The sequence below is a fragment of the Tachysurus fulvidraco genome, chromosome 3 (assembly GCF_022655615.1).
Source record: "Tachysurus fulvidraco isolate hzauxx_2018 chromosome 3, HZAU_PFXX_2.0, whole genome shotgun sequence".
In the NCBI taxonomy this organism is placed as follows: domain Eukaryota; kingdom Metazoa; phylum Chordata; class Actinopteri; order Siluriformes; family Bagridae; genus Tachysurus; species Tachysurus fulvidraco.
The window spans coordinates 30,105,996-30,130,906 of NC_062520.1; the positions used below are offsets into that span (position 1 = coordinate 30,105,996).

Genomic DNA, 24,911 nt, shown 5'->3' on the forward strand with positions numbered 1-24,911 from the left:
TTTTTTATACACATGTCCAGATTAGCCTCAGATTCCTGTCCTTGGCTGATGGGATTGAAACACGATGGATTTTGTGTATACGGAATTTGACTGAGGAACCATAAACCCTTCCTGGACATTCTCCTCAGCTTCCTCTCACCAACAAGGTGTCTCCACTCACAGAACTGCCACTCAGTGGTTTTTTTTGTGTGTGTGTGTGTGTGTGTGTCATTCTGTTTAAACCCTAGAGATTGTTATGTGTAAAAATCTGTGCAACATCTGTGCTACGGTTAATCAGACTTTTTCCTTCAATCTGATGCTAGGTGTGAACGTTAACTGAAGTCCTTGACCAGTACGCATGATTTTTGCTTCTCACTGGCATGGATATGTTAGTCCTAATGTGTTCTGTTTTAGGCCAAGACAGACTCACTTATACTGATACTAGTGAAGACGCTGCATGGCTCTCAGGACAGCGTCAAAGTCACATGACATGGCACCTTATGCAGGAAATTAAAGATAAATTGTACTGTAGTAAAATGCACATGGCAGAAAACACATTCAAACGATTGGCTAATTGGATAAGTGTGTAAATAGGAGAACTCCCCACCGATTATATTAACCTACATCTAATCCCTTATAAAGGACAAACATCAAAATAGTTTTATGTAAACATGATTTAATTCCATAAAAAAATAAAAAACTTCCATCGGAATCATCTGAATCGAAGAAATAATTGTCCCTTTGCCGGTATTACACAATTCACTCAGCTTATTCAGTAGTACAGATATGATGTATATTCTTGGATAAAACTTAATACTTAAATACTAAAGCACATTCTGGGAAATTAGATTTCACCACCTTGAAGAAAGAAAAAGAACAATAATAATTTGTATTTAACGTATTTATTCAGATGTAATAAGATTCAAAATAATTCTCTTAACGTTGTAAAGTTTGTTCGAGACGCCTCGGTGTTTCAATCTTTTCCCGGAATCCGTCACAGGTCCGACTCTGGAGTTTCTCACCTGAAATCAATGTTTCAGGCTAAACTTATACGTACACACAATTTCTCTGTGTGCGTGTTTCTTTCCTCAAAAGGGAAAAAACACGTTTCTTCTGGATTTTCACCTCGAATCCAATTTACTGTGATCCCAATGACCGCCTCCACACAGCCTCAGCATTTCATCATGATACTGTTTACAAGGGAAAAGAAAAAACAGTAATAACTGGAGGGATAAATTCTACATCGCCATAAACATCAGGTGAATCAGTATACGGTGTACACAAGCAGCAGGCACTTATTTCCAGGGACTTCAGAACAGCGTAACGGATATTGCGTCATCGGGTGGGCGTGGCCTATTTGATAATCTAACCCTAACCGTAGTTTTTGGTTGTTTATATGTTTTCTAAAATAAATCTACCTGTATGACTGTGGGGGACACGGTGGCTTAGTGTTTAGCACGTTCGCCTCACACCTCCAGGGTTGGGGGTTTGATTCCCACCTCCGCCTTGTGTGTGTGGAGTTTGCATGTTCTCCCTGTGCCTCGGGGGTTTCCTCCGGGTACTCCGGTTTCCTCCCCCGGTCCAAAGACATGCATGGTAGGTTGATTGGCATCTCTGGAAAATTGTCCGTAGTGTGTGAGTGTGTGTGTGTGTGTGTGTGTGTGTGAGTGAATGAGAGTGTGTGTGTGTGTGCCCTGTGATGGGTTGGCACTCCGTCCAGGGTGTATCCTGCCTCGATGACCGATGACGCCTGAAATAGGTACAGGCTCCCCGTGACCCGAGAATAATTTGGATAAGCGGTAGGGAATGAATGAATGAATGACCGTTGGAGTAGAATGAAGTGTGCTACCGCGTGTAGGTTACCTTCTTCAGGCTGCTGCGGTGACCCAGGCTAATCAGAGTCATGCCCAGCTGTTTACAAGCTGTGTACATCTGTTCCTCTGCTTCTTCGGTCAAAGCACTGGTGGCTTCGTCCAGCACTGAAACCAAAAGAAGAAATTCGCACTACAGCCGTTCACACAGAGATAATCCGTAACCTTCCGACAGTCACCTGCGTATTTCGGTTGCAGGTAGAACAGCCTCGCGAAGCACAGTCTCTGCATCTCACCTGGTGAAAGAACGTCATACCTGGGTTGCGAAAAAATAAAGAGACAGAAGATCCTTCAGCACCGCGGCTTATTTATCACCGTGTCGTTTCCTTTAGTGAGGGTTCGGCGGTTGTACGTCACCAGTTCCAGTCCACTCTCCCGTCCAGGCCGCCGGTCCTCTTCAAAAGGTAGGACTGAAAAAAATGCACAGAACAAATGAAGAGAAAACTAATGAAAATAAACCAGCTGGAAAATCTATAACCACGTGTTACTCTTACCATCCCGGCCAGTTCCAGACACCGCAAAATTCTCTCAGTGTCTACAGGATCTGTGTGAATATTAATGATAGGTGTTTGATTTAAAAAAACAAACAAACAAACAAACAAAAAAACAAACAAACAAAAAAACACAATCTGAATAGTACCTGTGACTGGATAGCGGTCGGCTAAAGGGAAAATGACCTTCAGACAAATAAAAAAAAGTTAGCAGTACTGTATGTAAGGGAGAAAACCAGTGGTTGCTGTAGAAGAGTAAAGTGATTTAGAAGGAAGGCATTCAAATAAAAATCGATCAAGCGTCGCGTTAGTTCTGGCAGGCCACGTCGTCAAGCGTGTATCAGCTGTTAATCAGCTTTCCACGACGTGCACCAGTCTGGTTACGACATCCATATTACCCGACTATTTGAATTCCCATTCATAGAGCCGCGCTAGCGCTTCGCTGCTGCCGTGATCTAAACTCCTCCATCCCCGACTCCACCATGCCGGAACCCGTGTTCGCTGTACCAGTTTATGTCATAAATCTCCACATCTCTCTCTCTCTCTCTCTCTCTCTCCCCCTCATTATTTAATTATTTATTTATCCATTCATTCGATTATTACTTTCCAAAAACACGTAAGCGAGTATATCTAATACTATGCATGATTAATGGTTCTGTTATGGGGGGGTCCTATTCTATTTTCTAGTCGCTGCTCTCCCCGCTCTGTCCACACATGCGCACGGACTGGCGCGTGGATTCTTGCCCAGAACAGAACCATACCGCCAACATTAACTGTATGCATATCATCTAATAAATTCTCTTTTATTAGAAACAAAGTGGTCCTGACAGAACCGGGGCTTCGCGTCGGTTTTTTTGGAAGATCGGAAAAACTCGCCTGTTCTCGAAGCGTGCCGTCGGTCAGGAAGGGTTTCTGGGGCAAGAACATGAGTCCTCTCGGCCCGAAACAGACGTTCGTCTGAACAGAACCTGAGAAGAACGCACCAGGAACGACGGTTTATCATGGTGGTTGTTATACATCATTATAACCCATTTAAGATGTTCAGATTCATTTCAGTTCCATTTTCAGACAACACAACAATAACGCAAAACTGACAAAAAAAACTGCAAGACAATTACTAAACATTTCTTGCTGACTCTGTAATAACAACATCATTTCTCTCACACCATTAGAAGGTTTCCACAGAAGGTTGAGGACCCTGAGGAGAGACGTTTTCCCAGTGCCTGTGTTTCCAACCACTAGCAGGTGCGTCCCCTCGTAGACCCTCAGACACAAATTCTTCACCAGCAGACCCTCAGAGACCGGAGACGTAAAAGAAAGCTTGTTCAGGATGACGGCTGCGTCGCTGGAAGCTGGTGAGGTTTCTCTGTCGCTGTTAAGACAAACGGAAGTGAACCTGACTCCTGAGTTCCGGTCACCGGACACACCAACAGTCGTGCGGTTCATTTCTACCTGTCGGCCATCTCTGCTGAACCCCAGTCATCACAATGCTTCCCGTTGATGTCCTGCATAACTTCCTGGAGTTCTCCAATCCTGCGCAAAAACCCCAAAAACCACTCGGATCACAACACGACAACGAGCCTCGAGCGAATATCGATCCAGAATCCTGTTCATTTTGCGCTTCTGAATCCAAATGTATTGTAAATCTAGACATAGGGTTCGAGAACTAAGCTGCTCGCTTAAACCGTGTAATAAAATAAGCCTGTTTTTATATATGTACACATTCGCAGGAGAAAAATAGGGACAAATTTTAGGCAGAATACGAGACAATGGGTTAGGGGTTCGATTCCCGCCTCCGTCTTGTGTGTGTGGAGTTTGCATGTTCTCCCCGTGCCTCGGGGGTTTCCGCCGGGTACTCCGGTTTCCTCCCCCTGGTCCAAAGACATGCATGGTAGGTTGATTGGCATCTCTGGAAAATTGTCCGTAGTGTGTGAGTGTGTGAGTGAATGAGAGTGTGTGTGTGCCCTGTGATGGGTTGGCACTCCGCCCAGGGTGTATCCTGCCTCGATGCCCGATGACGCCTGAGATAGGCACAGGCTCAACCGTGACCCGAGAAGTTCGGATAAGCGGTAGAAAATGAATGAGTGAATGAGTGAATGAATGAGACAACGTCTGCCTGATCTATTCAGGACATTTACAGGTTCTCTACACCTTTCATGCCTATTTAATAAAATACCAAAAACATGACCTGCATTAATGGAATCCACTGAAGCCCGGTGGTGGTAGCATCATATTCCAAGTTGCTTACTCTTGTGCTTCAAATTTGGGCACACGATAATGCTAAAACGTAGCCGTTATCTACTTTGTACTTACGTCAAACGAATGAACGAATGATAGTCCCAGTAATCATCTTGAGAGAGCGAGAAGTCGGCTTATGACCTACCTGTGGGTGTAACCTGCGACATCCGAGACTGTGGTTGAAAGATCTATGAGCTGCGTGAAACAATTAATCAGGTATATGCACACGAAGGCATTCTGGAAGAGGGAAAAACAAACAAACAAGAGAGTATAATTAAAGCTTTTAAAGCATGTACAAGTTTATTGGAGTGGCAAACAAATTATCCGAAAAACGAGTTTACTGGAAGTGATGCTTCAAAAATGAGACCTTGCTGACGAGAGCGCTGATCTCCCCCGGGGTCAAACCGTCGTACACGCCCGCAAAGATGGGTATGGCGATGATGATGTAGCTGAGAATGCTTCCCATGTAGTCGAACGTGTTTACGGCAACTGGTAATCACAAAGAGGAAGAAGCGGCGTCTCGTTAGCATAGTGGCTCTGGATCTAGTTCTGGTGAATGTAAGCTCTATACATCCAGAACACAGACCTAAATCTGTAGATTTCTGTAAATTAAAAAAAAATAATAAAATGGCCCTGATTTTTAAGACAACGTTCTAAAAAGACAGGCCGAGTGAAGGACTCACTAAGGAGCAGGAACTCCCGGTCGATCAGCTTCCTCTGTGTGCGCAAGAGACTCTGAAGCCTGTGGTCCGTCCGCACGTGTTCCACCGTCCCTGCTCTAAACACGAGCCCAAAGAAAAGAGACTCAGTAATGCTGCGTTCAAAGTGCGGTGATTCTAAATCTCACTCGTTTTAAAAGAGCTGCCGACTCCATAGTAGAGTTGCAAAGGGGCGGAAAGTTTCCGGTAAATTTCCGGAAACCTTCCACGGGAACTTTGGAAATATTCCAATTTGGAAACTTTATGGGAATTTATGGAAATTTACAGGAATTTATGGGAATTATTTGGAAATATAGAGAAATTTATATAAACTATATCATATACAAACATAAGTAAACAATTTGTTTGGTCATGAGCAGACATGCATGCAAGGTAATACAAATTTTAAAAATGACGTCTTGACCGATGTAATTGTAAGTAGAACTTTAACTGATTATTTCATTGAGTAACATTATGATGCTTGTAATAAACCTATATAACCTGTAATAAACCTTTCCCTATGATTGCTGTAAAATGAAAGTCTCAATCAAAATGTAAAATGAAGCATTTTTCCTCATGTGAGTGTGTGTGAGGGAGAGGGTCATCAAATTATCTGTGCATGTGGTAACACTCCTAATTTCCTGCTTATTAACAGTTAGTAAGGTAGTTATTAAGTTTAGATATTGGGTACAATTAAGAATGTAGAATAAGGTCATGTAGAATAAGGCATTAATAATTAAGTACTAATAAATAGCCAATATTCTATTAATATTCATGCTAATAAGCAGCTAGTTAAATGACCCTAAAATAAAGTGTTCCTGTGCATGTTATGGAAGAATGCAAGTACCTGCAGGGGTTTTGACCTCAATGGCCCTCCAGTAAGCAGTGTGCTGTGTGCAAGTGCCCAGTTTTTTTAACTACATTTAAGTTCCTTGTTATAGGCAACTCTGCATTTTTTTTAAATTCCCATTTTATTCCCATATATTCCCGTTAATTCCCATGGAAAGTTTCCAGCCTGGAAAATTCCCGGAATCCCTAGCAACTAGATGTGGGCGTTTCCAGCGACACCACAAAATTGAATTTCACGCCAATACAAAGCAATTCTGAGCACCAATGGGAGTGCAGACGATACGGTATGTCTGCGTGTGATCCGAGTTGTTGAAGGATATCGGAAAAAGAATGAGCTGCGGAGTGAAGTTGCAAAAGATTATCGTAAGACGGAACATAATTCGATTCTTATAAGGAAAACAGAGTGAGGTTAAACGGGCTAGAAGAGAAAAGCGCGAAATAAGAAAAGATAGACAGAGGGACAGGAAAAAGATGTCAAATGAAAATAGATGAAGTCCTGATTAAAATAGAGGACCTAGTAGAGGAGGTGAGGAACTTAAATATCAATATAAAGTAAAATGTTCCTGACAAACGAAGACATCACGGATCAGATACTGTACCTAGACAGCTGGAAAAAGCACGAAGAAGATCGTCCTTCGTTAAGTTTTATTTTTCAGAAGTTCAAGAGAACTCTGAAGCGTTTTCTTTTATTACTTTTATCTAACTTTGTATAACCTGATATAACCTTTCAGAACGTATATAGGACTAAGTCACAGCGAGCCTTGACTTAGACGAGCTCATGATTATCCCGTGCACTCGCAGAAGAACACTGTGACCTGGATATCTTAACCACAGGTTTAAAAAAAAATGGATATGACTAATGCTTGCTAAGAAGGGACATGTAACCACAGCTTAGCAGCAAGAAAATGTGTCGGATATATAACCATAGAGGGTCGTTTAAGTGTTTTGAATGATAAATTGGAAGAGAGTTTGGCTAAGAGAAATAAACATTGGTGACAGCAAGAGTTGCTGCGACCCATGAGTAATGTTGAACAACTGATGTTACGGGAAAAGTGTACAAAAACCTATCTTGAAACATACCAAGTGTCACTTGGTTTGTTAACTGTCTTTGCATTCTAATTACTTTTACTTATTCTAATACTGTATGATTATTCGAAGGAGATTTTTATGTCATTTACTTTTATCGCTTTTAATAAAAACAAAGCCTCCCATTGTAAGGACTCTGAAAAGACAAAAGGTCTTGAATCTGACTTCTCCATTTAAAGATTCAAACAATAGATTAGGTAGAAGAACTTGAAGAGACACTTATCAGCCAATCAAAAAGAGGCTACACAATAGCCAATCAGAAAAGAGCACTATTGTATCTGGGTAAGATTTAGCATAACAACCAATAAAAAAAACAACATTTATTAGAGAGGGTATTTTCGATGGTCGGTTAGAACAAAACAGCTCGTCTCTGGACGGGACATTGTCCTCAGTCATGACCCTAAAAATGTCTGGGCTTGTGCTGAACTGTTTTATATGAGAGCAACATTACACATGATAAAGGGGTCCAAAAAGGCAACAAACACTTACAATAAACACCAGTCATAATCTCTCTCTCTCTCTCTCTCTCTCTCTCTCTCTCTCTCTCACTCTCACACACACACACACACAAATTAATAAATGGATATTGTACAGTGTACTTTGTATTTGGTTAAAATGTGGTCAGTGATCCTGGTGAAACACTTTTTTTTTTATTACTATGACAAGCAGTTGTAGGGACACTCGCTGCAGTAGTAGCAATGAGTGGTAACCTGAGGCGATAAAAGCAGTGTGTGTATGTGAACGCAGCATAAGATGTTGAGCCATTAATGCAAAAAATGTCAGAAAAGAAACTCAAAGAAAGACTCACCTGTAGAAAGCTGCTGATTCGGCATTAACTCTGATCTGCATGTGCTTGAATCTTTATGGAAGTTGAAAAAAAATTAAATAAGTTAAAGATCCAGAGGAAATGAAGCATTGCTTGCAGTAATCGTAGCTGCGGTTGACATCATGACAATGTGGTTTCTCGTCGATCGTGATACTGAATTACCTGAAGTTTCCTTCCAGCTTTTCCTGTTCGACCAGCGTGGACACGATCGGGCCGATCAGGAGCTTGTTGGCAACAGTGCCGACCAAGAAGAAGCCGAGGATGCTGACAAATCCGATCCATCCAGTGCTGTGAGAAAAAAAAAAGATCCACATGATACGCAGAATCTCAACAGCGACATGACAAATTACGTTAACGTTCCAAAAGATCATCGTTACTTCTAAATTCCTGTTATAGTCATAAAGCCCTCACATTTTAAAGCACTGGTAGGAATAGTAGGAGATGGTAAACGGGGAAATGACCAGTCGACTGGCCATACTGCTCAACTGCTTACACAACCTCTCTGCATCCTGAGTCATCCTCTGGTCTCTGTACAACACACACACACACACACACACACACACACACACACACACACACACACACACACACACACACACACACATATACACACACACACACAAAGCTGATACAACACTTAAAAAACCATGACAAAGAATTAACCATGAACTCAGCTTAGAAAAGGCCGTCTATGAAAGTGAACGTTCCTGTAACGTTCCCCGATTGGATCTTTTGCCTGCACGAACGTTCTGGGAACGTTTCTGTAACTTTTATTGTCTCATAACAGAGTGTGTGCAAATTTGCTAACAACTTGAAGCTAATTTTTCTGGAAACGGTCACGCGATGCTCTCGAACAAAATTCTGAGAAGTTCACTTAAAGGTACTAATTCTTACAAATGAATTTTACAAGAACTTTCTTGTAACTATTAATGATCTCATAAGATACACAAATTAGTTTTCTATGAGCAAAGTAACCAAAGTTCTCCAAATATTCCTATAACGCCCCAGTTCTTCTCTTCGTCTACCAGTTATTTATTTAACTACTAATTACATGTTCGTTTGTTCTGTTATCAGCCATAGGGGACTGTAATCGCTAAAATTGTTACAGTGAACAATTAAACAAGCATGATAACGTTCCAATAACAGTTCGAGAGTGAGAGGTTACGGGTTATCGATGTCCTCCTGGAGCACGTTGAGGGTGTAGTAGACCTGTCCGGTGAAGTAATCTCCATGGAGCTTCTGCGTTAAACATTTCCTCCAGCCGAGGTACAGGAGATTGCTGATGTACTGCTCCAGACTCTTGAGCTGAGAAACAGACATGCAAATAATCTCAGGTTTGGACGCTCGTTATGACAGCGTTTCTATGGTAACAAGGCATGGCTGTCCGCATGATAAACTGATGAGGAGGTGAACATACTGCAACGTTAAGGACGATGAGCAGGATGGAAAATGCCACCAGCTCCTTGAATTTGTAGTAGTTCTTCTCAGACAAAACGCCATAGAACTGACTCGGGATCAGACCCACCTGATAAATCACCAGCTGAACTGACATGAAGATTGGGGAAAAAAAGAATTTAAAAGGACTGATAAGGTTACCACAATCTCTGTGTATCAAAGCAAACCCTTTTAACCTGACAGAAAATATCAACAGGTCTTTTACAAGCCAAGGTCTTTTATACAAGACAGACGATAAAAATTTGGTCTTTGTACCTGTTTTTTCTTAAGGCAGTAAAAGACCATAAACTGAACTGATATCTTTCAACACATGATAAATGAAAAAAAAAGATTTTTAGACTTGGGGACTTTTTCTTTACCTAATAGAGTGACCATGAGCAGCGTCCCGTACATGACAACATTCTGACTGCACCAGCGTGGGAAAAGTACTCGTAAAATCCTGCAGAACTTCTTGAGGAACCTCCAGTCCAGCCTCGGCCTGAGGAAAAGAACCAATAAATTAATTCGATCCTGATGCTTTATTTTTCTGCTGTTGTGGACGATCCAACTAAAGATTTTAATTTCCCCATTTTTTATATCTTACACACTACAGTTCACACAGTAAACAATCTCACCTGCTTACTGTAGCTTTTAAAGACCAAGCTCTAAAGAGAGCCTCCTCCTAAAATTATTATCCTATTATTAGTCTTAATAAGATTCAAGATTTTTATGTCACATACACAATTATATAGAGCATATATAACCAGCAGTGAAATGTGAGTCAGGTCCGCTCCATGGACATTGCATTAATTAGAAAAACACAACAATGAAAGAATGAGATGAAAAAATATAAGAATATGAAAAATACAAAAAAAAAAAGAGATATGTATACTGTAGAATAAAATATATAAAAATTATGTATACTGTAGAATGAAAAAAAAATGTTTAATTGAAAAAAAAGTGTTTATTGATCATTGTTCGGGTTGTGATCATTGAGCTCCACGTGACTGATTAATTAGAAGCCGTTAATTAAGGAAAAGGGGCGTGGTTTGGAGCAACGGATGCTGGGTAATGGAGCTTAAGGCTAGTTTGTAAGAATCTATAACAGGAGCTTTTTGTACCTGAGATAATATTGTAGATTTGGTTTGTGAGAAAATATTACAGGGGAAAAAAAAACAACCTAATTTGTTGTTAGTTATGTACTAGTGTACATAACAAAAAGTAATACAAATAAATTTTATATATATATATATATATATATATATATATATATATAAACCTCAGAAAACGTTATAAAATGTTTTTTCCCCAAATAATTAAATCTCCCCAAAGGCTCCAGTTGGATTAATGAAGCTATTAATATCGTATAAAAATCCCAGCTACCTTTTATTATGACCGGTGTTCTCTGAGCTCGGCATAGCAGTCAGACCGGAAGTGTAAAGACACACAGCAGAGTCAGAAATGATGTTTATTAGCTTTACTTCAGTCCTATAGAGTGTAAAGTCTGAATCCACGTGACATGACAGCGACACTCCTTCATCATCATCATCATCATCATCAGTATTAAATGAAATCTCATTAACTCGGTTATCTTAATGAGCTTTGCTATAAATATCATCAACAACAACAACAACACAAATAAAACACTTCCTGCTCCAGAAATGGGACGCGAAAGTTTTCTAATGTAGTGCAATTATCAAAACATGTCTTTGTCTTCTTCTGCTGCGTCTTTTATCGGGTTTGGAGGATCATCGCCCCCTAGTGGGCCATTGTGCAAACTGCTCACGTCACAGCCCTGTTGAATTCTTCATTCTGATTGGTCCGAAGGTCCTTGCGGTAGTTTTTCATTGTTTTCATTTGAACAATAAAGGATATTTCGAATAAAGGAATTTGTCGTGCAGAGATAAACGTCTCACACACACACACACACACACACACACACACACACACACACACACACACACACACACACACATATACACACATATATGATATAAAAGATACTTTTATAAAGAAACCACAAAAGTGTTAAATAAACGTCTGCTTACAGAAAAGTTACCATGTTAAACAACACATACTGACAACTTATATTGAATATATACAAAATATATACAAAATATATTTCCTGTTCAATTCCGCCATGTAACATCCCCGTGTACGCTAACCTTTTAACACTGCTCGGGTGGGTCAAATAAAAAAAAAAATCAAATTCAAGAGGCAGTAACAATCCAGAATTTCCATTTTATTTTTCATCGTTTAAAATGTATAATAACATAACAGGATTTGATAATAAATCCCATGGCACAAAAATGTTTCACCGCAAGAGACTATTTACAGGAATGAAAATAAACATAGATACCTCTCCGGATCGATCGGGACGACGGCTACGCTAACAGTGCTGCTCTGCAAATCTTGAAACATTGGAGTTTATTTATTTCTTCATTTAAATCTCTATCTATTTATTTCTTTAGTTTAGGTCAAATGTGTCAAATTTATTGCTGAACCGATTCTGGACAGCGTTCTTCTATTGTCTAAAAAAAAATATATGAGAACGAATGAACCTAGGATTAGAAATAGGCACTGTTAAACATTAACAGGTAATATCTGACAGAAAAAGGGAAAAAGAAATAAAAGCGTAACATAAGGTTCTTAGTTAAGACCATGCAGACACGGCACATGGCTCGGTAAACAATATATATATATTTTTTGATTGTTCGTCCATTTTTGTCCTCGTCTGTGTTATATTAGAGGAGCTTAATTTATGACTACTTAGTTCCACCTTCGTCCTCTGTACATCCGCTGTACCGTTTACAGTATGGCTACGATATTTAACAAGCAGGAGCGTGGTGAACACTTCTCTATTCTACAGTGTTTTACGACGGGATTCATGAGTTTCGTCTAGAATAAAAAAACAATTCGATTCGTTTTTTTGAATCGTTCCAGGACATAAAACACATTTCAAATTTCCAACATTGCATCAGCTCGGAATAATGTTCTTCTTCTTCTTCTTTTTTTTTTTTTGTCTTCTTCACAAAATACAAAGTACAAATGGAAGCTATATCGGTTATGCGTGCGATATCGAGAAGGAACAGAAAAAAGAAGGGAAAGGTGATCGAAGGTTTGAATGTCAACACACATAAAAGCAAATTGTGTTTCTCTTTTTTAAGTATTAAAGAAGGAAAGAAGGAAAGAAAGTGCTCTCGTCAGACGTGTAAAAAAATAATTTGTACACCTCCTACGCGATCCGTCCGTCTAGACAGTCTGCATCGTTTTGTTTAGCGATGGCCTTTCTGTCCATCCTAAGGGCTTATTTTCACACAGTTATCTGTCATTTGTTAAACGGCAGGCAGGCTGGGAGTATCACGGTGGCACACGCAGGTCCAGCTAAAGGTTCTGCTACTTCGCCTTCAGGTTCGGTCCACGTTCCTTTCTCGGGGCTGTAGCAGATGGTGGACGACTTGTAGGCTCCCTGAAAAAAAAAATACAAACATTCATTCATTTCCTACCGCTTATCCGAACTTATCGGGTCACGGGGAGCCTGTGCCTATCTCAGGCGTCATCGGGCATCGAGGCAGGATACACCCTGGACGGAGTGCCAACCCATCACAGGGCACACACACACACTCTCATTCACTCACACACTCCGGACAATTTTCCAGAGATGCCAATCAACCTACCATGCATGTCTTTGGACCGGGGGAGGAAACCGGAGTACCAGGAGGAAACCCCCGAGGCACAGGGAGAACATGCAAACTCCACACACACACAAGGTGGAGGTGGGAATCGAACCCCCAACCCTGGAGGTGTGAGGCGAACGTGCTAACCACTAAGCCACCGTGCCCTCCAAAAATACAAACAGATAGCTTACATTTCTAACACTTTACGGCACTCCTGAAGTGTTTTATTTCTCTCTCTACCAAAGCCAACTGAAGAACATAATGTACTTTTTCTCCATTTAGAATGACAAAAACTTACAGACGCTACAAACAGCTGTTCCCTCACCAGGCAATTATACATACGAATGAGCTGAAACTAGTGTCATAGAAAACACCTCCTGATCAGTCAGGAAGAAGAATCTAACAGCGCCGGGGTTCGAGCTACTACAAGCTCATGCACATTTCCGGTTGTAGTTACCATGCTCCAGCTGTAGCCTCCGACCAAGTAAATGCTGTCGTCCAGCACGGCACAGCCGGGACCGCTGCGGCCCTCCAGGATGGGTGTCTGCAGGATGTTCCACTGATCTCCCTTAGGGTCATAACATTCCACCAGCATCACGTCCAGGTGAGAGAATCCTACAGGAAAGCACAGAGATGGTTACCGTCTCATACAGTCGATAGATCGCTTCAGAGATGTGCGAGTTTCCATACTTAAAAAAAGTAGACATTTTGTTTACTGAAAAAAAACCTTTGTCCATTAAATTAAGGTTAAAATTACTCAATAAAAAAATAAACCTTTCATCTAATCGAAGAACATGACAAACTTCAGAAAATATAATAGATCACTTGTAGACTAATTCTGATTGGTCGAAGCGTGTCATAGGGCAGAATAACTCGATGTTTTGCTATAACGTAAGCGATAAAAGGAACTTGTTTCTCAGGTGTCTGCAAGATTAAATGTTATTATAGACAGATTATTATGTTTGTTTAGTTTCTTAGTTAAAAAATGTGAACGTGTTAGAAAACTTGCTCTGTTATAAGGAAGAAAAAAAACAATACTTTGTTGAGTATTTTTCTTTAGCGACATACACTGGTTATTTATGACAGGGTTAATTATGACTTGGACATCGTTTTTTTTATCCCCATGCAATATGCTTTACCTTTTAAGTGATTTCCACCAATAGCATAAAGGCGATCGTTCATGACTGCGAGTGCGTGTATAGCACGTTTAGTGTTCATGTCCTGTTTCCTGGCCCACACGTCCATCACCGGGTCGTAGCAGTACAGCCAGGACACGTACTCGCCATTGTGGACGCCACCTGTATTTTATATGTCAGGTCACACACACACACACACTCACTCATAAATATATATTTCATTACATGTTAATATATTTATGGCTCTTCATTCATATAAATTCCTGATATGTAATTAAAAGGCGATTTTTTTTTAAATTATTGTCAGAAAACCGTGTTAAAGTAATGGTCAGAAATTTTAATATAAGACGCTTCAGATGAATACAGTCATTTGTTTTATTCAATAGATTACAATGAAATGTTTAATTTGGAACATTTCTAATTGTTTACATCTGTTTATGCAAACGAGGCTTCGTCTAAATGAGAACTTGCCGATTTGCATACTTAACAAGACCGAAAGTCTACTCTTCAGATGATGATGTAATTCTCATCATTCCTCATCAAAAAGTATAACGATGATCAAGATTTGGGGAAATATAAAAAAAAAAATTTATTATATAAGCTCCGCCCATTTATCTAAATATAGAATATATCAGAAATTACGTTTCTGCAGATACGTGACATAAAAATGATGAGTTTAAATCCTTCGATGTTGCAAAGTTTCAAGTAATCGGGACAATCGTGGCTACAATTCTGAGACAAAAACAACAAAAAAATTTTAATATACACTTTTTCCATTGCTATAATAGTTAGATGTAACGCATAAACAATTCTAAAATTTCTTTTAGGAATTCGACTCGGCTGAAGATCGACTCACCCGAAATGTAGATCTTTCCATTGTGGACGGCGCCGGCGTGAGCCGCGAGAGGTTGTGGAAGAGAAGAAACATAGTTCCACTCGTTAGTCTCGAGGTTATACGCCTCCACGCTGGACAGGTATCCAGTCTCGTTCCTTCCTCCAATGACGTAAAGGTGTTTATCGAGACAACACGCAAAGAAGCTCGCCCTCCTGAAGAACACATGATCATTAAATATTTCGGCAAAGAAACCCAACCTGAGAGTTTTACTTTTCTGCCGTTTACCTTTCCTGCATGGGAGGCAGCTGGATCCAGCTGTTGAATCTCGGGTCGTATCGGCTTACAAAATTAGTGCTGTGTTTGCCTGCAGACAAAACAGAAGGAATTTACACAAGCTCTTGTTTGTGTCAAGACTTTTTATTTTTTCGTTTGCGTATTCATTTGTCCATATTTTACCATTCGGGTTCCACTGGTCCTCTCCACCCAGTAGCAGAAGAAAGTTCTCCACTTCTACTACACAGTGATGGGCGCTGTTGTAAGGCATTACTGTGAAAAACAAAGACGTAAGATAAACGCTTAAGGACAGGGGAGTTGAGGTGTGAGTTCTGATGATGTGGTCATGTGACATGTCGATATCAACGTGCTCCAACTAATCCTTCCGTGTGTTTATGTCATTTTTTTCCCTAAGGAGTCTCCAGTCTCCCAGTGTTTTGGGGTGGTGACTTTTCACTTGGTATAAGAGGAATAAAACATCTTCAGTGTGGTAACAGGAACCGTGTGTAAACAGTGTGGGTTTACACGTTACACAAGCTTAAGCCCGTTGAGAAAAATGCTACAGCTAAAGCACAGATGTTCTATCAGCACATATGAAAATAAAATCAGGGCATAAATCTGTCTTTAACAATACGTTTTGTTGATGCTCCTCCTACGCCTGAAGTGACCCCCCCTGCTGGAATAAAGAGAGAAATGGTCTCGAGGTGGCAGTCGTAATGAACACGATCATGTTCACTCAATAAATTCTCTGGCCCGTGCCACTGCTGCGTAAATCAGTCGTACGTTAAGAGCCACCTGTCTGTCTCTATCATTCATCTCCACTGTCACCTCTCCGCTGCCTGATGGATCGCCCACGTTGGCAAATTAGACAGCCCTGAATCGCACTGCCTTCATTGGCCAGTTCGACAAAAAAAAAGTCAGGCAAGTGACACAATCGGAGCTGCAGAAGCACAGGATGAGGCAGCTAATCAAAGGATCATCCAAGGAAACAGGAAAAAAACGACGCAAGGTGACTCTTGTACCTCGTAAAAAATAACATCAACTTCATAACATTTCATCACTTTCAATGTTTCAACAAAGAGAAAAAAAAAACATTTTAAAAAACAGCTCACAAAAAACAAACAGTTCCTTGTGAAAATGAGTAACATGATGAAATTGTTTTTTTAAATGTCTACAGATGTTCTAATTATTATGTAAAAATGTAGTAATTCATCATGGTTATATATGGTGGGCAAGTCGTGGCCTAATGGTTAGAGAGTCTGACTCGTAACCCTAAGGTTGTGGGTTCGAGTCTCGGGCCGGCCACAAATGAGGTGCCCTTGAGCAAGGCACCGAACCCAACAACTGCTCCCTGGGCATCGCTGCATAAAAATGGCTGCCCATTGCTCCCGGTGTGTGTGTGCACTTTGGATGGGTCAAATGCAGAGAACGAATTCTGAGTATGGGTCACCGCACTTAGCCGTATGTCACGTCACTTATATCATTTTGAGTAGCAGATTTGTACTTGTGCAAAGGCATCAGTCATCATTCAATATTCTGATCTGAAGGAATTTCTAGATGAAATTTGATTCAATCCTGAATTTAGTCTAGTATCAAGTGGGTTTATTGTGTTCAAGTGTTTATTGACTAATAAAACATATACACTGTTACATTATTTTTAAAAATAATATTTATTTATATATAATATATATTTTTGAAATATGAAATATTTTTAAATAATATTTCACGTCCAGGAATCAATACAATATTATATACTAATATACTAATATAATTACTAATATAATATTAGCTTTTACTCTAAATCTGGTTCTGATTATAATATAACTTTTATTTTGTGTTAAATTGTTAAATTGTGATTGCAAAATGAGTTGCTTTAAAAAAGAATCACGTTCCATTTGCTCTGTGTTGCCCTCTAGTGGATTAACAGTGACTAGCACTTATAAATAAAATAATCTATCAGTTCGATCACGATCCACAAAGCTATTTTAATTTAGAACAAGGATAATAAATTTGTTCCATGGACTTGATTACATGACGATTACATGACTTGATCAGGACGGTACAAGTTCATGGGTCACGTGTTTGTCTTTGTCACCCCAGGATTACTGGACACAATGTGTGAACACCTTGTTGATGCGGTGGGCGTGGCTTTGAGTACAAGGGAGGCGGAGTCAAGACCTCACCTGTCGTACTTCACTTACTTAACCCCCCAGAGCTCCAGTCTACACTAATAAACCTTAAAGTCAGACACTTAATTTACACACCGGTCTTAATGTTACATTCATACGCATGCGTATTTGTGCCTTTCATAATTGATTTCACTTAATTGGATTAAGTATTAATTATCCCCATAAAAAATTGCTCGACTCTTATTGGGGGTAGATAGCAATTTGAGTACACTAGATGGCACTCACTCCTTTATGTTAAGGGAAGGTGAGTCACAGATGACGTCATGTCCGTCGCAAACAGCGTCAATGGAGATTGTTATAAAGCATAAACTATGTGCCTTTTTCTGTGGGGTGGATTAAATATTTATTTTTATTTAAAAAAAAAAACAACCTGTAGTACAATGTTTTGTTCAAAAAGGGAATTACTGAGAATAATTCTGTAGGAAAATTTTAACACATATTTACTTCATACGTCATAATACAGTGGTGGAAAAACAACAACAACAACAACAACAACAAAACTAGCATGCCTTTGTCCAAATTAATCAATAAAACTAAGTAGAAAGCCTGCAAATTTTCTTTGTGTGTTTATTCTGCATGTCTGGTCACATTCCTCACTTGATTTTTTTGGCAGCTAGCACAAATGATTGGTGGCTGTTCATTTTCTTCACATGGTTTTAAGACAACTAGCTTGCTAGCAATGTTTGCTCTGTGTCTTCTCGTGTACTTTGTGTTTTTTTCCCCCCTCTCTGGACCATATTATATTTATTTATTATTTTTTGGCCCTCTTTGCTTTTTTAGCTAGCTAACTAATATTAGCGCTCTAGCTTGCTAACAGCCCTGGCTCTTTTCATTGTTTTGTATGGTTTTACAACCAGCTAGTTTGATAGTCTTCGCTCTGTGTACTGTTATAAATGGCAGATGTTTTAACATCTGAACAGTTTTTGTCTTGAAGATTTTGGAAAATTTACTGATGGTTACAAAGCGCTGAAACTGGAGACTCCTTCCGTAAACCTTGCAGAAAACTAGTGTGTAATTTATACAAGTCCCTGTAAACATGCCGTTACTATAGAAACGATAACCAATAATCTCAAAAAAAGCATTTCTGACCTGCTCTCATAGCGAATTACTCAACACCTTTTTGACAAATCCTGAGATATTTCATATTACCAACAGAGAAGTCTCCAGATCCTTAAAGCACACACCACCACACTAACCACGTCATAATGTGTTAAGGATGATTTTGCGATTTGGACATTATGAACAGCCATGGGCCATTTGACACTCAAAGATCATTGAGAAAACAAATTATCCTTTAACTGCTTGACCCTGTACATGTTTTTCTCGTATAGCTAATTCTATATTGAACTTCTGAGTAAAATGGCAATAACTCCCATAGTTCCTATGGGCAAAGCTGTTTTTAATGGGTGTAGATATACCGATATGTATTTGCCATTACTCAACAAAATGTCCTTTTGTTTATGTTCATCTGCCTTGGGGTAAAAGTACATTTTCACAAAATGGGCGCACAGTTATAGGAAAACCATCAACAACAGCTTAAGTGAGGTCACTGTTACTACCATGATGTTTATTTTCCATCACAAGTCTTTTAGTCCTCTCACACCACAGCAATTCAACAACAGTTCCAGTTTTGTTTAGTTGTTAATACTTTAGACTCCTTTTGCCAGTGTTCAATAATCTTCATTACACAAAAACGTGTTGATGAAAATCGATGTGCAGCCGCACTACGGATTAGGAAATGAATCTGACCAATCAGAATCCAGGTTACAGGTCATTTTTTCTATTCGACCTGATATTTCTATTCATCTTGTATTATACCACATGGTCACGTTATATTTCCCAACGTTTTAATCTATTTCACTGTCAACTATTAACCTAAACCAAATCTGTGTGTGTGTGTGTGTGTGTGTGTGTGTGTGTGTGTGTGTGTGTGTGTGTGTGTGTGTGTGTGTGTAAGATCATCTGCTGATAAATCCTCACCAAATTAAAATTCGTCTTGCTAACAGACTGTAAAGACTCGGAAAAAAAGAAGGAGAAGCAGAAAATAAGAAGAGACGCCAGAGCTCCACGATGGTGTGAAGACGAGTCACGCTCTGATTAATAAGTTACATTAAAAGCGATAGTGATACATCATTAGCTCAAGGAGTCATCTAAGGAGTCATAACTTTCTATTTTACCACGGGACCAGTCTGGATTGGTGAGACTTTGTTTTGGAAAGAAAAAGAAATGTTTCCAGGATGGAGATAAGGGCACTCACTTGTAAGGATCTTCCATGTTTTCTTTTCGTCGTCGTAGTACTGCACTAGATTACTGGGGAGGCGGTCGGGTCCTGGAGGCAGACCTCCAACTAGCAGCAGCATCCTTTTGTTGGAACGGATTCTGGAAATTCGGAAGGTAGTTAAACAAAGAGACAGAGAAGCGAAACGCAGTTTGGGTTTTATCTGCAGACGAGGACACGTTTCTATTTATTTTCAACATACTTTGGAAAGCACTGAAGCAACCTTAGCTGAAACACACTAGATAAACCGACTGAAAAAACTATCCATTTAGATAAATCCAGTTACAACATAGTTACAGCATACTAACATAATTAGCTAGTTGCTAGTAGCTCGTTCTGTAAAGGATGGTAAAACATAAAAGTGTAGACACCAAAGTGTGTTTGTGTGTTGTTGTTTTTTGGGCTGTAGTGTAACATAACATAATGTAACATAATGTAATGTAGCGTCACATAAATCAGCCAGCTAGTGAATTGATAAACAAGTGAAACAAACACTAATATTTAAAATTCCGTCCAGATATCATTTCACGTGAGCAAAACAGTGACAACTTTAAAACAAAACATTACACATCGGTCCAAATAACGTATATGACAAACGAGGTATGATGTATATGTATAAAAACTTAAATAGAGATGAATATGTTTGGGTTTCACACCGAGGTCTCTGTCATGTGGCCGTCCAGGTACTGGAGTCGAGGCCTGAGCTAGAAGTGATGTGTGGGTGAGGATGAAATCAAAAATGATCATGTGTCCGTCGTGCAGAGCAAATCTGCGTTACTGAACCCTCGCCATAGGCCAATGAGTTTTCTTTTCATTCTCAATTAAATCGAGGCTGAACCCATGGTGTCTTTTCTATTTTTATACATTTCTGACATTTGTTCAATGCTGGACATGATCAAGCTTATTACATTTATTAAGGAGTTTTGAATGTCTCTGAAGTGTATTATTAGTATTTTGAATAGTATAGGTTTCATTCGAACCTCGAGACCAGGTAAATAAAGTTATCTTAGGCCCTAATGTGTCATGTTCTGCCAGTGCAAAAGGTAAGGAATAAAAAGCTCTATGAAAAAAATATTACAAGCCTCATTTAAATCCAAATACATCTGTATTGTAAAAAAAAAAGTTTGGTTTTCCTTTTAGTTCTAAAATTCCTCTGCTCTGTGACATGCAGTCTTGCACTGTATCATACAGTATGTAATGATGATGATGATGATGATGATGATGCCCCCTACTCCTCTTCAATGCAAATTTCTCATTAGCTTGTTCTTGGATGTCCAAACAAATGATCATCACAGCCAACCAAAGAAAGCTATGTCGACTCACATCATGCAGATTAAATGCATTTGTGTTAAATGAATTTTCGGAAGACTTCCTGAATTTATTATTTGGTGACTTGGCGAGTGATAATGATCTCAGAGAAACTTTCACAAGCAAATTTTCAATTCTATGCTGCCTTAATATTAGACATGAGACAGAATCTATATTATAAATATGACTGGGAAGATATGAGCAGTATTATTAATGGACGTATGGTGTGGGCAGGACATTATAAGCAGTCTGCTATGAGCAATATGTTAAGGACAGTATTTTTTGTGAAGTGTGGTATGAGCTGTATAGGTTTATGAGCAGTATGTTATGAGCAGGAGGTCTTTGAGCAGTATGTTAACACACTCTTTATGATGTATATGAATGAAACATGCAGGTACCTGCTGGCTGTTGTCTGTCTGCAGTGCTGCCTGAAGGGCATCAGGTGGTAGTTCATGGCATCCAGCAGGAGCTTCTGGCACACAGGGTCACTTCTCATGAAGTCTACAGACTGCACCCGCTCAACCAGCTCAGGAGCCGGGATGAGGGCGAAGCGGAGGCGCTTCATCAGGTCCGGCGCGTAGTGCATCCTGGTCTCGCGGTCGTGCTCCAGCCACAGGACGGACATCTGGAACAGAGCTAGCTCGGACTCGACGGGCGGTGGCAGCGCGTCCAGCATGGCGCACATCTCCTCGAAGTTGAGGAGCAGCACATCCTCGACAAGATACTTGTTGGCCAGCTTTTTGGTCTCGTCCAGGCCATGGAGCGCGGCGATCTTGCAGATCTGCTTGTAGTTCTGGACGGAGATCTGGTCGTTGAGGAACTGCACGCTCAGCTTGGTGACCTGTGGGATGTTGAGGATCTTGCTGACCGAGAGCACCTCCTCCACCGTGTCCAGCGAGAGCGTCACGTTGGCCGTGTACAGGTATTCGAGCACCAAGCGCAGCCCGATGGACGAGCAGCCCTGCAGCACCAAGTTGCTGATCGAGCGCGGGCTGGCCAGGAGCTTCTCATCCGGGGAGGAAGACGGGGTTCCGCCGCTGCTTTGATCTTTTCCGGCGAGCGGCTCATTGCTGAGCGCGTGTGACGCAGAGAACAGGGATCTGAAGTACTGCGAGCAGGACGCGAGCACGGCTTTGTGGCAGTGGAACTGTTGTCCCTGAGCTGTGAGGGTCACGTCGCAGAAGAGCTGCTTCCTCCACAGCAGGTTGAGCCCGTGCAGCAGCGTGTCGCTGTGTGTTGGGTCAAACGTAGACGTTCGGTCGCCCGATCTGGACATGACTTGGGAGCCGCTCGCACCTCCTACAAGCAAACAATGCCGGAGCCATTTATCTTCTTTTAAATAACAGAGCAATCCCTGGACTTTCTGTCACCTCTAACAGCTAGCCTAAAGCCCTCTTACCCTCCGGTTTGGTAAAGCCTATTTTGCATAAACGCTGCGTATTGGAGGGCAAAATCTAAACTGCACCGCTCGGCTCCATGAGCCAAGGCAAGCAAAGGAAAGGAAAGGCATGCTGACTGTAAAGACTCAGGGTTTGCTATCCGATCACGTTGCCTCACACACACTTTCTCTCTCTCTCGCTCTCTCTCTCTCACTTACACACACACACAAGCGCGCGCACACGCACACACACACACACACACACACACACACACACACACACACACACACACACACACACACACACTCACCGCGTAGCCTACACAGGCATTTACATTTACACCAGCTATGTGCGCATCCTGAAACCCGAGATACAAAAGCAATTAGTCTCTGACGGCCATCATAAATCCGCGGCTGCGCCTTTTCCCCCCGTTCCCCCCAAAACCGACTTGCAACGGAAATAAACACCGTAGACCCTTTCTTTTTCTCCCTTTAATCGACGTCTTGCTGGTGAACTTGAGCCTGAACGCGGTGTGTTCGTCCACCTGCTTTGAACCGCCGTGCGTAAGTATATTTAGTATCCGGCTTCAGAAGACGAGCCAAACTTACCTTGAGTTTAAGAGGAGAAAACAAAGTATCCCCAGATCCTTAAGATGTGTGTATCCTCACAGCACTTTGTCTTTGTTCTCGTCCTTTCCTTTTCTTCTTCTTTTTTTCTTCTTAAAGTCTGGCTATAGACTCGATGCGCAAAGCCGCGTATTTCTTTTTCTTTCTTTCTTTTTTTTTGATTACGCGTGCGGCTGAATTAAACTAAACTAAGAAGTGTGCTGAGTGCTGAGAGAGAGAGTGAGAGAGCCGTGCTTTCTGCAAGAGAAGAAGAAGAAGAAGAAATATACGTGTGACAAATTATGCTACCAAGAAACAACACATCATTATCCTTGGGCCTGGGGCTCAGTGAGTCGTAACGAGAGTAATAGGAAATCCACGGTTGGGGAGAGAAACGGTCGCGCATGGCCGGCGGAGAGAGACCATGCAGGGCTATGGATGCTAGAGAGACGGGCAAAATTATGGCTCAAGGCTATTGTAAAAACTGTCGAGCGTAAATGACTGCGATTTCAAACATCTATGGAGAGAGGGGAGGAAAAAAAAGGAGAAAAGACAAAAAAGAGTGAGATAGAAGGGAAAAAAAACGACTCTTTTTTTTCTGCCTCGCCGTTATGGAGAGAACCGTCAAGTTTTAGTGCGCATTGCTAATTAGTCAATTTCTCTGTGCCTTCACAGCCCGACGGCTTTGCTGCTGAGCTGAAACTGCTAATTTCTGGGAGCAGCCTTTTTTTGTTGGCTGAGAACGGGATGGATGAATGGCTTGTCTCGCACAAATGACAAAAAGCCCCTGCCTTAATCTCCATCGCCAAAATACCCCCCACACCCCACCACCTCATCCCTCTCTTCTTCTTCTTCTTCTTCTTCTTCTTCTTCTTCTTCTTCTTCTTCTTCATCACCTTCTTCTTCCTTGTTTTGTAGAAGTCCTTCAAAAGGAGATACTGTACCTGAAGTCCGGCAAACTTTAGTCCCTCATCAGCATCAGACACAGAATAGATTTAATCTTTAATATATATATAATCCCAGATATTCATAATTCCTTTGGAAGCAGCTATCCTGACAAAAATAAATAGCTGCTCAGATTTAATGCCTTTGAGAAAATGAGGGTGTTTTTCTTTTTTCTTTTTTTTTTTGAAAAGAAATATTTGCGACGAATATCGTTTGGGGTCGTCCTGAAGTCTTATATTCCTCTATAACACAGTAATTTGTCAACAAGTGTAAGTTTAATTATTCAAAAATGATCTTGCCTTACCTCACCTCAACCCAAGCAAAATACCCCCACCACCTCAGCCTGGGATACATCTTCATTCTTCTTCTTCTTCTTCTTCTTCTTCTTCTTCTTCTTCTTCTTCTTCTTCTTCTTCTTCTTCTTCTTCTTCTGTTAGTCCTTCAAAAGGAGGATACCTTGAAATAAAATTGATTACAGTTTCTAAACAGGACACTTCCTGCGACCTGCCTTTATAAATTTTCCCCCAAAAAGGAATGTCTACATTATTTACATGAAGAACAAAATTTCACGTTTGGAAAATTAACACACATTGTATGAAACATCATGCGTGAAAGTAAAAAAAACGTGGGAAAAAAAACGCCAAAATAATAAATAAATCACTCACAAATGGAAAAAATAGCGTAAACACATAAGATCGATCAAAACTAAAAACAATTCAAAGCATGTGTACAGCGTTTTTAAAGAACATTTGCATATAACTAACAAGGGAAAGTAAAACTATAACGCATTTGCACATAAACGCTGTAGTCCAGA

At 40.5% G+C, this 24,911-nt stretch overlaps 2 protein-coding genes across 4 annotated transcripts; both read right to left on the bottom strand.

Moving 5' to 3' along the window:
- Positions 1-865: 865 nt before the first annotated feature.
- Positions 866-11,205, bottom strand: abcd4 (ATP-binding cassette, sub-family D (ALD), member 4). The gene is made up of 19 exons (XM_027155886.2): positions 10,856-11,205; positions 9,853-9,971; positions 9,456-9,583; positions 9,204-9,343; positions 8,450-8,566; positions 8,201-8,326; positions 8,021-8,071; positions 5,263-5,357; positions 4,947-5,068; positions 4,725-4,816; positions 3,794-3,874; positions 3,508-3,713; positions 3,218-3,309; positions 2,491-2,527; positions 2,345-2,394; positions 2,208-2,260; positions 2,030-2,106; positions 1,843-1,958; positions 866-1,169 (listed from the first exon to the last, which is right to left on the bottom strand). The coding sequence occupies exons 1-19, from the start codon at positions 10,888-10,890 to the stop codon at positions 1,101-1,103; spliced, it is 1,806 nt and encodes a 601-aa protein (XP_027011687.1). The 5' UTR covers positions 10,891-11,205; the 3' UTR covers positions 866-1,100.
- Positions 11,206-11,696: 491 nt separating this feature from the next.
- Positions 11,697-24,874, bottom strand: klhl14 (kelch-like family member 14). Of its 3 annotated transcripts, XM_027149071.2 has the most exons (10): positions 24,402-24,874; positions 23,156-23,410; positions 21,567-22,467; positions 19,840-19,961; positions 15,577-15,666; positions 15,406-15,484; positions 15,142-15,332; positions 14,289-14,447; positions 13,607-13,764; positions 11,697-12,941 (listed from the first exon to the last, which is right to left on the bottom strand). In XM_027149071.2, exons 3-10 carry the CDS (start codon positions 22,442-22,444, stop codon positions 12,801-12,803), a joined length of 1,818 nt encoding a protein of 605 aa, XP_027004872.1. In that variant the 5' UTR covers positions 22,445-22,467; positions 23,156-23,410; positions 24,402-24,874; the 3' UTR covers positions 11,697-12,800. The 3 variants fall into 3 exon arrangements, with proteins under 3 accessions (XP_027004872.1, XP_027004863.1, XP_047667451.1); XM_027149062.2 differs by lacking the exon at positions 24,402-24,874 and having other exon boundaries at positions 23,156-23,958; XM_047811495.1 differs by lacking the exons at positions 23,156-23,410; positions 24,402-24,874 and adding an exon at positions 22,858-22,991.
- Positions 24,875-24,911: the final 37 nt, after the last annotated feature.